We start from the raw sequence: 13,670 nt of genomic DNA, 5'->3' as shown, positions 1-13,670 counted from the left end.
ATCCATTCATCCATCCATCCATCCATTCATCCATCATCCATCATCCATCATCCATCCATCTATCCATTCATCCATCATCATCCATCCATCCATCCATCATCCATTCATCCATCTATACATCCATCCATCCATCCATCTATACATTCATCCATCCATCTATACATCCATCCATCTATCCATCCATCCATCCATCCATCTATACATTCATCCATCCATCTATACATCCATCCATCTATCCATCCATCCATCCATCCATCTATTCATTCATCCATCCATCAATTCATCCATCCATCCATCCATCTATACATCCATCATCCATCCATCTATCCATTCATCCATCATCATCCATCCATCTATACATCCATCCATCCATCCATCTATACATTCATCCATCCATCTATACATCCATCCATCCATCCATCCATCTATTCATTCATCCATCCATCAATTCATCCATCCATCTATACATCCATCCATCCATCTCCTGCTTATTAAACGCAAAAGGTTCTAATTTCCGAGCAGTATCTTGGTCATTGAACGCATCACCGAGACTAGTCACTGTTAACCAATGAGGGACAGCGAGCTTCTCCCTGCAGCCAATGGAAGTCGAGCAGAGGCGGGCCCTGCTGTGAGTGAGGGGCGGGGCCTGATGCTGCGGTCCTATTAGCGCAGGTGTATCGGTGTAGAGGGAGGGAGAGAGGGAGAGGGGACAGCCGGGGTAGAGAGCCAGGGCTCGGTCAGCATCAGCAGGAAACACCGGTAGGACTCACCGGTTCACCGGTCCCTCAGCCATGACCACCGGCCGCTCCGCTCACACACGGCCGCGGTGACGTATGACGTAGCACCAGCACTTTAAAACCGGCCGGTGACACTACTATGATTCGGTATGTGGTCACTTTGATAGCAAGTGTTTTAATCAGCAGCACCCGGAGAACGGCCGCTCAAGGTGAGTCAGACACACACACACACAAGTTATACTGTGTGTGTGTGTGTGTGTGTGTGCGTGTGTGTGTGTGTGTGTGTGTCTTAAATGTCACACTTTACGTCATTAACTTGATGCTGTGCCACCTGGTGGAACCGAACCAGTAGAACCGGTTTATGGACGGTGGTTCCGCTGGTGATGCGGACGTTAAAGGGGGGACATCCTGGTTCTGGTCCATGATGCTGATGTCATCCACTGAGCAGATTAACCTCTATCTGCACTGATCACGTGTGTCCACTGGGGGGCGCTGCGGTGCCCCCACCACTACTGTCTCTCAGGTGATTTTACTGATCATCACCTGGTCTGTGATGGTGACTTAATGTGAGGCATGAAGTAGACCCCACCCCACACTGTGAGGGATTAGAACCAACAACCTGATCCTAACCACAGCATGACGTCACACCACAGGATTAAAGATCATATTAATGATCAATAATCAGATAGGTGGTCACTAGGGCTGGGAGATGTATTGAGATTCAAAATATATCGACTTTTGTATTTTGGTGATATAAAAATGACAATATCGATATATATATATATGTTTTAGGAGTCGCTGTTTTTCCTACTTCTCAGAACATGACAATCACAGTTAGATGGTTTCTGAGTGCTTCTTAACCCAGGCCTTCATCTAAACAAGCCTCACTCACACGTGCTGTCCCTTAGAGGAGAAAAAGACTAAAGTGTCACATGTTGATGAGCTGTTTGTTAATAAATATGACTGTGTGACATTTTGCATCAGCACATTTAACCCAGAATTGTCTTTCTGGGAAGACATTATTTAAATCTAATTTATCAACATTCATATCGTATATCACCATTTTGAGAAAAAATATAAAGATATGACTTTTGGTCCATATCGTTAGAACAATTAAGTAAAATGGATTCATTTCCCACGGCACACAAGTGTCACAGTGGTTGAACAAACCTTATTATAGTGTAGGGATGTAATGATTAATCGTAAGGCAGTTAAAAATTGATTCATTGGTATCACGATTGACATCGATACTTTGAAAATTGAATCGCAGTACTTTTTTAAACAGCAGAGGGCGCTATATATTTATCCCTTCTCTTGTCCAGCAGTGTACCGGCGGGCGGAATCTGCTACTATTTTCTTTCTGGCCGCCTTCTACTCTTAAACATGTTAATAAATGATTCGTTACCCCTTTAGCACTGAAAGAATATTTGTAATATTACGTGAATATCTGTAAAAGTCACGTTTTTCTATTAGCTCTGTCTGCTAGCATAGCTTCTCTTCTTCACTGCAAGATATCTGCATGCCAACCGACCACTGGGTTACCAGCGCCCTCTGCTGGTCCAAACTAATATCTGACGTAAATACAGTAAAATGACTGGTTTTTTTTTTAGTCCAATTGTTAAGACACAAAATACATTTTCAGTTGCACTTTTAAAAAGAAAAAGAACTATTATGCAGTTTTTGCATTGTTTACTATTGAACCAGAATTTAAATTAATAGGCTTCTTCTTCATTTGTATTATTCCTTTATTTATTTCATTCAAGATTTATTTTTAGTTAAATTGCATTGTTTTGAATAGTTTATCAAGGGATTCTTTTGACAATGCAAAATAAAAGGAAAATAATACAGTATTTTCTAGTTGAGTGAATCATTACATCCCTGAACTTAACATATATATTTTAGTATGTTACTTATCTGTATGTATTCTGTTATTTGAAGTATCTGAATGGTGTGACTGTCTGACCATAACTGATGTTTAAAAAAAAAACTTTAAAATGTCTCTAAATCTGTTTACATTTATTTTCTATTATAGTCCTGTATGAAATTAATGAGTGTTTTTATTTTTATTTCCATCATAATATTCATTCAAACTTTGCCTGATGATGAACATTTTATGAAATATGCAGTGAAATCTTTATACGTCATTGACTCAAAAGTGACATAAATATGATAAAAGTAGAAGAGGCAACAATTGCAGGATAATAACAATATTTTAAAGCAGGGGTTCTCAACCTTGGGGTCACCAGATGCCTTCTAGAAACTAAGAATATTTTTTTTAACAATTTGAGCAATTTTTGCTTATTTTTACCATTTTTCTACAACTCCACTAAACTCACCATATTTTAACATATTTTCATCACTTTTTCTTGCAATATTTTTGTTCTTTTTAATGTGATTTTGCTACATTTCTCCCATTTCTGACACTTCTACATCACATTTTAATGACTTTTCTACACATTTTTTCCACTTTCCAGACATGTTCATCACTTATAAACCATTTCTACCACTTTTACACCTAATGTCACATATATTGACCTATTATTGTCACTTTTAACCTCTTTTCACCAGACTTCATGATTATTTTTGCCAATTTAACCACATTCACCATTTGTCATGTCCATTATTTACCAGTTTAAACTAATTGTTCCAATTTTTACCACTTTTTCTGTCTGTTTATATCCACTCTAATTTACAACTTTTAACTAATTTCTTTGGTTTTTAAAATCTCATTTCACCTCCTTTTCCACCATTTTTGGTCACTTTGAACCATTTTATTAGTGATTAAAACCAGGATTTCCATCTTTAAGATGACTATAATAATAATAAACGTTCCTGGATAACAATGGATATTATTATTATTATTATTATTATTATTATTGTAAGGTTGAGAACACTGTTTTAAAGTGTAGTTCCAAAGCTAAATGTTCCTGGTACCTGTGGTTATTTTCCTGCACAGATGTTTGCAGATGTTTTCTAATGTTTGAACTATAGGGCTGTAGTCATCCAAGCAAATGATTGGTGGAGCCAGACTATGGCTCACGTAGTGATTGGTTAAAAAAACGTAGAATGAATGATCAGGTCCAGAGGAGGACGAGGAGAAAGAAAAACAGAGATAAATATTTAGTTTTGGGTTTTGTGTTGATTTACTTTTAAACACAGATCATTTATGATATGAATGAACCTTATTCAGGTTTTGATCAGAACGTGACAAAGATAAAGTGAAACCTACAGACATTATATATTTATATCAGAGCCTGACCTGAAACCATCAATTAAAACCTATTTTTATCTCATACAAATGACATATTTACATTAGTTTTAGTGGTAAACCTGTTTTTATTAATAAACTGTTAATATCAGATCAGTGCACAGGGAAACAACACAGGTGCACAGTGTGCCCACAGCACCAGAGTCACTGGATCTATTTACATAATCCACATATCAAATATAAGGATAATCCATGTTCTTGTGCAGAAAAAAGGATTCATTTAATAGTGGATGATTGTGCTTCAAGTCTGTCTTAATTCACTCACACAGTTGTTGCTGGATGTAGAATTATGTTTAGGCATTAAATAAATGATATTTGATCTTTTATCCTTATCACCTACTGTATATAAGTGCATTGCATTTTTTTTAAAATGGTATTGAAACTGATACAATCGATGGTCGACCACGACGGCATCAACCAATTAGTGGATTAAACGACCAGCGTTGGCAGGCCTAGTGAACAGCTCTAGTATATAGATCTTCTCTGCTGGGGGTTCCACTCTGTTATTTATCTCACACTGCTTTTAGAATATTTTAGAACATTTGCTCAAACTGAAACACTTCATGTCCTGTTGCTCTGCACACTCACTCTTATAATAATAATAATCATCATAATGTATAACTCATGGCGTTCAGTCAGACTCACACTGGGAGCACAGCTGGATTTATTTTCTCAGTTTTCACTTCAATAAACTTTAATGATGTTTTAAGTTAAATCCAGTCACAAAGACATCACACTAAACAAAGAAAATGAACTTTAACAAGATTAAAGATTGAATAAAAGGCTTAGTTTAGCTTTAACACATTCAGACAAAATCAAAATAGTTGATCTTTACTAACCTCTCATTGTTAAGCACTGATTATAACAGTACAGGTTACATTATTATATATATTAGTATTCATATGAACTTAAATCAATATCACTTTAAAACTCCTGGAATTTAACCTGCAGCTCTCTAGCCTCACTGCTCATTCTATATACATACTTATCTTTATTATACGTTCACATATCTACAGCTATAAATGTATATACTGTATGTATGAAAGATGTTGGTGTATAAACATTAACTGTACACGACGACCACATTCTGCCAAAACTGCTGAAACATTTGTATTTCTTGTTTCCAGTTATGTAATAAAGCTATCAACAGATAACACTGTAAATAAACATAAGTGTAAAAAGATAGACATGACGTTCTAAATAGTTCCCACTCAACGTTCTTGAAGCCAAAACACAGCGTTTAGGGGCGCTGCTATCTTCTGTGCAGTAGGGTCCGGTGGGAGGAGCCCTGGTAACACACCATGCCCATTTAGCGTAATGCCCTATCATCGGCTGTCAATCATCGTCAAATATGAAATATATATATAGGAAATCCTGTTTTTCAACCTCAAATAACTGATTTAAAACAAAGTTGACAGAAAAATGATCCCTAGAACACAATGCATGTGATAATAACTAATGATGACAGCAGAAAAAAACATGTGACCAGTATTTTAACTTTACAGTTTGACCCACATCATCTGTTATCATTGAGGAGGCGGGGCTTATGACCTATACTGCAGCCAGTCAGCAGGGGGAGCTCTAACAATAAAAGCTCCACCAGGAGGATGTCCTGTCTATTATTTTTACAGTTATGTTATACAACAACAGAGGAAAACATTTTTAAATAATTCATGTAACAATGTGCAGCTCATTGTAACGCTGTCTGTACATCCATCAGCTGTGGATGCACGCTCACGCTCACGTGCACGAGCCTCCATGGAGCTGCTGACAGTGAGTGAACCGTTAGAGAAAACTATTAATAATATTATTATTACTACTATAATAATGTCTGTTGTAGAGTAGAACCTTATTGGACATTAGCCTGTTAGCTACACCTGATGTTAGCATAGACAGAGTAGCTTAGCAAGCTAACGTTAGAATGTCATCTTTGTTTGGGAACTGTGTCTATATAACATGAACCAAGTACAGTTGTGATGAAGTTTAGAGGCTCTCTGTGAAACGTGCGCTGACAGACTCTGAAGTTGAGTTTGTGCTGAGACCTAGTTTTTGGAGGCGTGCTTTAGATGCATAGCACAGAGCTACATGTAGCTACTGCATTAACGTAAATATATATAATAATATATAGTACTTTTCACTCCATGCTCCGTCTCAACCTCTGCTTAGAACAAGCTTTAGTGCTCAGATGTGTTGGAATTCGGCCGCTCCCATTGGCTCATATCCAGAGACTCTCTGAACGCAGAGTTCGGTTGCGTCATCAAATTATCCTGTTTCTGCTCAAATCAAAAAATGCAGTTTTGGGACATTTTTGGCTGAAAAATGTCTCTGGTGAATTTCCTGGTGCATCACTAGTTATTATATATACAGTATGTTTCATATATACAGTATGTGGTTCCACCAGGCTCTGTTTCCTCTGAGAGTTCTAGTCTGTTTGTGGTGGTAGGAAGTGGGAACAAAAACAGGAAGTGGGACCAAATATAGGAAGTGGGAAAGAAAACACGAATTTTAACTAAATATAGAAAGTGCAAACAAAAACAGGAAGTGGGACAAACTATAAGGAGTGTGAACAAAAACAGGAAGTGGGAACAAAAACAGGAAGTAGGACCAAATATAGGAAGTGGGAACAAACACAGGACATGACGTTCAAACGCAAACATCATGAGGAGAAGGAAACACAAACTAAATTGTGTGTGTGCGGGAATGTGAGTGTTCAGTAAATAAAAAGGTACAGACAAAATATAAACATCAGGACCAGAAAGATTTAGTGCTGCTTCAATTTTATTGACGTTTGAGAGGAAACACTGCATGTGTTTCTCTAACTAACTCTGTCTCTCCTCAGCAGAGATCTGCTGCTGCTGCAGCTAACGGGGCTGTTTACACATTCTTAAAGAGACAGTGTCCTGAATGTGATTTACTTTAAAAACTACTTTCAACAACTCAGAGCTGCCCTGAAAAAATCATCACTACATCATTTAATCACATTTCAGCCTTAATGAAGGAAAAAGTCCAAATGTAGTTATTGTGCTGCTAGTGATTAATAAAAGGGTCTTTGTGGCTCCACTGACTTTGACCTATTATTGTTTTTATTGTAAAACTATAAAAAAATAAATGGTTTATATCACCTATTGTCATTTAGAGTAAAAATATATAGATATGAATATTGGTCCATATCACCCAGGCCTAATGTAACCAAAGCAGTAACGTTTTATCTTGTAAAGGATATGATTGTATAAACTGTGTGAAATGAGGCGTTCAAACACTGTTTAAAGTATGATTTTATTAATATGAGTGTTTTACCTCAATAACTAATAGAAATCACTCGACTGATATGATGCCTTGTTATGTAGCATGTGATGCTAATGCTAATGCTACACTACTTTAGTTAAACAAAGTAAAAAGACTGTGTGACTATAAGAACATGTCAGGCCTTTAGTTTGATGTTAATTATACTTAGAACCAGTTTGATAAATTACTTACATATAATTTAAAGAAACATATTTTAAAATGACCTTGTCTTAAATTATGTTTTATTCCTTTTTTCTATTTATGGTGATTATTTTAAGAAGGTGAATTGGTTTGTTTTATTGGTAAATAACTTTAAAATAGTCTAAATGATTTGAATGAAAAAAATCGTGATAAAATCGTGATTGTGATTTTACAAAGAAAAAATTGTGATATGATTTTTTCATATCTACCACCCCTACTACATTGCTATGTACAGTGTCTGGTGTATATGTGTATAGCACATCATCTATATACACAGTTCAATGGTGTTAGACAACAGTGTTTTAAAAAGAGGAGAGTTTGTGGGTGTGGCTATGAGCTCAGTGCACGTGAGAGTTCAGACTGTTAATGCTTTTAGAAAGAAGCTGTTTTTGTTAATAATAATAATAATGACTTGAATTTATATAGTGCTTTTTTCAAAGCGTGTACAGGAACCATTATTATTATAGAAGTGGAGGTAAGCTACAGAGTAGCTACAGCTGGGGCAGACTGACTGAATTTCACGCCTGCGGCCCCTCTGACCACCACCAACATTCATGCACAATTCATACGAGGCAATGTGGGTAAAGTGCCTTGCCCAAAGACAATGTCTTGGATAGAGCGGGATTCGAACCCCCAACCCTTTGGTTACTGGACGACCAACTCTACCACTGGTGATGGTTTTGTGTGTGTGTGCGTGTGTGCGTGCGTTACTGGTTCAGGTTGGCTCTCATGTGGTCACGCGTTGGCAGCTGGTGAACACCTCAATGTGGGGGCGGAGCCTCTACCTAGCCATGCTGAAGCCCCTCCTACTAAGCGTGTCAGACACGATGAGTGATTAATTGTGCATCCCTAGATAGGACTGTTTAGGATTTATTTCAGCTGGTCTCACACGTGATTTACAGTATCTCAGTCTTTAATTATTTCAGCATAAAAAACACTTTTGTTCAGTTTTACGGTGTTACGGTCCAAGTAGTGTCCAGATCAACTGGTGACTATCCACTGTGAGGAAGCAATAGATATAATTAGAGACTTTTACAAAAATAATTACAGCCTTTGTGAGTACAGTAGAAAAATATTCTCCATGTTTTAATATGTATAGCTACCAACGGTAACACAAACTCTGGTTATTTGTCACACTTCCGACTTGTAGTTCTCGCCATAATTCCCCTGTAAAATATCCAAATATCACACAAACAGAACAAGATTTCACCATTCATATTTTATTTTAAATGAGAAAAATGCTGCTTATTTGCTTTAGTTTTTTTTCTGTATTTCTGTGTTTGTTTAAATCAATGAAACAAAAATAACCACTGTGTTAGGGCTGGGCGATATGGGTCCCGAGTTACGACCCCCCAACACCCCAGGCCCCCCTACAGGCCACTCATGGCACATATGGAGTAATGGGCCCCATTCACATATTAGTAAGTGTCAGGGATCCAACGATATCAACAACTCACGGTACGATATCATCACGGTGTTAAGTCCACGCTACGGTATTATTATTATTGTCACACACAAAAAAGACGACTTGGAAAAATGCCATAGTGTGGAAAAGTAAGTTCCAGGAATGTTAAGGATGAACACACTTATGTAATCAAACATTATGCTCCAATGTTCTAATCACATTTATTACCAACCAACAGGTATTTAAAGTCTAAAGAATGGTGCAGGAACATCTAGTGTAACATCTGTATTTCATCAAAGTGTTCTCAGTAGAACCAGGCTTATGACTTAAACCTGGTTCAGCTAAGCTGTCTGTGACCACGCCCCCTTTTACCATTTCATCAAACTCTTCTCAGCTTCAATCAGCTGACAGTGTTTAGATGAATTACACGTCCTCATCAGACCCACTAGATCGATCACAGAGTTAATGATTATAGAGTGACAGAGCATGTGTTTTTATGATGAATGAGAAGCAGACTCTCAGGTTAAACCTGGACTAAACCCTGAGCTGGGTTTGATCAAATAAACAATCATGTTCAGTTTTGTGTCTTTCAAATTGTAACAACAAAAAGTGAAGTAGTTCAATCAGGTTATGGGTCAAATGTTAAGGTCCACTTTTCAATCACAAATGTTGAAAACAAACAAAAATAAATATTGTTTGTCAGTTCCCTGATTCACTCACAGTATATCACTCAGTCACATGACACAGGTTGTTCTTCAGAAAAACTAGCATGCACTGCGTCTTACGTCATCAGCTACTTCCTGTTGTTGCTCCAGGTAGACATACACGCTGATGAATAGTTGACTTAACTGGCGTACCGTAGTTGAAGTAAAGCTTGACAATGACTCGTAGTCTGTAACTGTAATAAAAGAGACTTTTTGTCATATTTGCTAAAGCGTCACTATGTATGGACAGCTTTACATCAAACTAGTAGTTTGTGTGAAAAAAACACCTTTTGAGTCTGATATTTTCATACTATGTTAATCTGAATTCTGACACCAGATTCTGAAAAATTAAAGTCTACTTTTTTGTTTCTAGCTTGTTTCGTTTTTCTGTAATCATCAGTTGAATAGAGGCAAATTTCACACATATCATCAGTTTGTGACAAAAAGCTGAGAAAAAGGTTTTTTTCTGAAAAAATCAATGAGTGACTTTGAAACATTAGATATTGGCTGCGTGTGCGTGTGTGTTAGAGATTAAGGTCATTGGTTCAGTGAAAATCAGAGGCTGTATCTCAGTTTTAAGCTTCTTTAGCAGAAAAAGGCTGTTTAAAGTGTTTGTAGCATCTCGTTGATATTTTCAGTCATTCTGTCAGTGTCAGGATGTCGTTTCACCAGCGTCTGTAGTGTCTGTAGTCAGGGTCACATTATTATTTAAAAAACAATAAATCATTTTTTTTAATCTATAACATGTTTCTATGCCTGTGTGTTTGCTCTACTAAGGATATAGATATCAGATGATTATCAGCTTTAACACTGCAGACATTGTCTCTCTAATGTTATGCTGCATGTGTAAAATTTTCCAGAGATGATGTTATATTTGAAATATTTGAAATCTAAGGAACATTAAGAAAGTTGAGAAACAAAGAACAACATTTGGAAATAGTCAAAATCATAGGATTTCTTTCACTAAAACTGAAGTGTTTTTAGAAATATTTTCATTGTTGTCGCTAAACAAAATCAAGGAGAAATTCTAATATGACACGTGGATGTTTTGGGACAATATGACACATTTACACACAATGTTTCATGGTAAATGGAGTCCTGGGAAAAGAGAGAAATTTAAAATATTGTAATTAGTGGAAATAACTATTTGACACAAACTAAACCCTAACTTACATTATTTGTACCAATATCACACATTTCTATGATATATGTTGTTTTTTTTACCTTAAAACAGTGGTTTAATGTGACACAAATGTAGCAAACAGACAAAATTGTCAAATCTCAGAAAATATAACCTGAACACAATTTTAACGCATGCTTTTGATGCACTTTTACTGCAGACATAGAAATGAACGACTATAGTTTATAGTTTAACCACATTAATCATGAGCTGCTGCAGAGACGATGACGACTTAAAGAAAACTAACAATGTTTAATAGAAACTGCTCAACATTAAACTTTAAGGCTATAATTTAACAGGTGGAAGCAGAGCCTCATTAAACAGCAGCTGGACGTTAGCTTGTAGGCTAATCACTGTTAGCATAGACACAGCAGCTCAGCAAGCTAATGTTAGCATCTCATCTTTGTTTGGGAGAGACGTGATGATGTCAGAGCATAGAAAATGTATCTATGGAGAAGAAACTCAGTTAATAATTGAATTAATTTATTCTGTTTCATTATACGAGGGAATTATTTGTGTATTTGTCTCTTTATTAGAACTTATTACTGCTAATAAACATGTTTAAAATAATTACTAGAGTTCACTATTGTCCCAAACACACGAGGCTATATTCAGACTAGGGCTGGACGATATGGACCACAACTCACATCTCAATATTTTTTCTGAAAATGGCGATACACTATATAAATCTCCATATTTTGAACTTCATAAAGTCTGACCAGAAAGACAATTCTGTGTTTAATTTTCTGATTGAAAATGTCACAGACACATTTATTAACAAACAGCTGATCAATACGTGTTACTTTATTCTGTGTCTCCTCTAAGGGACAGCAGATACAAAACAAGAAATACAATCAAATAAAAACATATTGATACAGGCAATATTATAATGATCTAATATCACCCAAATAGAAAAGTTGATATATCTTAAATGTTGATGTATCTCAGGCCTAATTCAGTGTCATATTCCATTGTCTGCTAATCTTTGTTTAAATAAATTAAACATTTCAGGAAGTGAGTTCTATTCTGTGTTTCAGTGATGCTGCTGTGGTGTTTATTTAAATAAAACCTGGTGTCAAACATTTTAGAACCTTCAACGTACCATTATTTTACTGCAGTCAGTGGTTCTGAGCTTCCTGATGAACGCACATTAGGTCTGCTGGGTTTGTGGGGTCTGTGGGGTCTGTAGGGTCTGTAGGGTCTGTAGGGTCTGTGGGGTCTGTAGGGTTTGTGGGGTCTGTAGGGTCTGTGGAGTCTGTGGGGTCTGTAGGGTCTGTGGGGTCTGTAGGGTCTGTAGGGTCTGTGGGGTCTGTAGGGTTTGTGGGGTCTGTAGGGTCTGTGGGGTCTGTAGGGTCTGTGGGGTCTGTAGGGTCTGTAGGGTTTGTGGGGTCTGTAGGGTCTGTAGGGTCTGTGGGGTCTGTGGGGTCTGTAGGGTCTGTGGAGTCTGTGGGGTCTGTGGGGTCTGTAGGGTCTGTGGGGTCTGTGGGGTCTGTAGGGTCTGTAGGGTTTGTGGGGTCTGTAGGGTCTGTGGGGTCTGTAGGGTCTGTGGGGTCTGTAGGGTCTGTGGGGTCTGTAGGGTCTACTGTAGAGGTTGGAGAGGACGTTAAGAGAGGTCATTTAGGTTAGAGAGGGACCGGAGAGGGTCCCATTCCTCTTTCAAACACTCCCTCTATGTCTGCTTCTTCCCTTGTGTGTTTGCTCCTTCTGGCTTTTGTCTTGCAGGTCCGTGGGATCCTCAGTGTGGAGTTACAGAGTCTCAACAACTCTGTCTCCACCCTTTCCTCTGCACACACCCAACACAGCATAACGTGGATGGCTGTTCATCATAGGAATGGGATCCACACAAGGTTCCTGCTGCTTAACAGAAGGTTTTCCTTGCCGCCATGATGAGTTCATGTTGGGTGTGGGATACATATGTATGTGTATATACGTATATATGCATATGTGTGTATCCATAAAATGAAGAGTCCGTCCTTAAGACTGCTCTACTGTAAAGTGTCTTGAGATACCATTGGTTATGATTTGGCGCTATACAAATAAAGATTGATTGATTGATTGATTGATTGACTTCCTGTGAATACTCTACTTCTCTTCCCCGTGTGGTTTTACAGCGTTCACTGATGCAGCACAGTCAGCTTATTAAACATTCATGGCACAGGGCCATAAGAGTCCTGTTGTACTGCTCTAAATCTAAACCATGCTGACACTATGACCTCCCCCCATCCTCCCCTGGTGCTGTGCTCAGTCGAATGAAACACCACAGACAGATACATACTATACTATATATATGTATATATATGTATGTTAGATCTGTGAAGCTCAGCACGTCTGGTCCTGGTTAGTAGATGGATGGACAGCTGTGGCTACAATAGTAGCTTACCACCACTAAGTGTGGAGTGAAAAATAATGCCTTAATTTTGTAATGAGACTTTGAGGGTCTATTATAGTGTTAAACAATGCATTATTACTATTATTAGTATAGTAATAGTATAGTGTAGTGTATAGTAATAGTAGTATAGTATAGTATAGTATAGTAATAGTGTAGTGTATAGTATTAGTAATAGTAGTATAGTATAGTGTAGTGTATAGTAATAGTAGTATAGTATAGTGTAGTATAGTGTAGTGTATAGTAATAGTAGTATAGTATAGTAATAGTATAGTGTAGTGTATAGTAATAGTAATAGTAGTATAGTATAGTAATAGTATAGTGTAGTGTATAGTAATAGTAGTATAGTATAGTGTAGTATAGTGTAGTGTATAGTAATAGTAATAGTAGTATAGTATAGTAATAGTATAGTGTAGTGTATAGTAATAGTAGTATAGTATAGTAATAGTATAGTGTAGTGTATAGTAATAGTAGTATAGTATAGTGTAGTATAGTGTAGTGTAT

At 37.2% G+C, this 13,670-nt stretch overlaps 1 protein-coding gene across 1 annotated transcript in view; it reads left to right on the top strand.

The window, feature by feature from the left end:
• Positions 1 to 744: 744 nt before the first annotated feature.
• LOC114475313 (protein turtle homolog B-like) overlaps positions 745 to 13,670 on the top strand; it is a 92,288-nt gene continuing 79,362 nt past the window's right edge. The window contains exon 1 of the mRNA XM_028466002.1: positions 745 to 946. Within this exon, the coding sequence (XP_028321803.1) occupies positions 877 to 946 (70 nt within the window). The 5' untranslated portion in view covers positions 745 to 876. The remainder of the gene's footprint in view (positions 947 to 13,670) is intronic.

Source organism: Gouania willdenowi, chromosome 14, assembly GCF_900634775.1.
Source record: "Gouania willdenowi chromosome 14, fGouWil2.1, whole genome shotgun sequence".
Lineage (NCBI taxonomy): Eukaryota > Metazoa > Chordata > Actinopteri > Blenniiformes > Gobiesocidae > Gouania > Gouania willdenowi.
The sequence above is the reverse complement of the archived record's forward strand: the minus strand, read 5'-3'. Positions and strand labels throughout refer to the sequence as shown.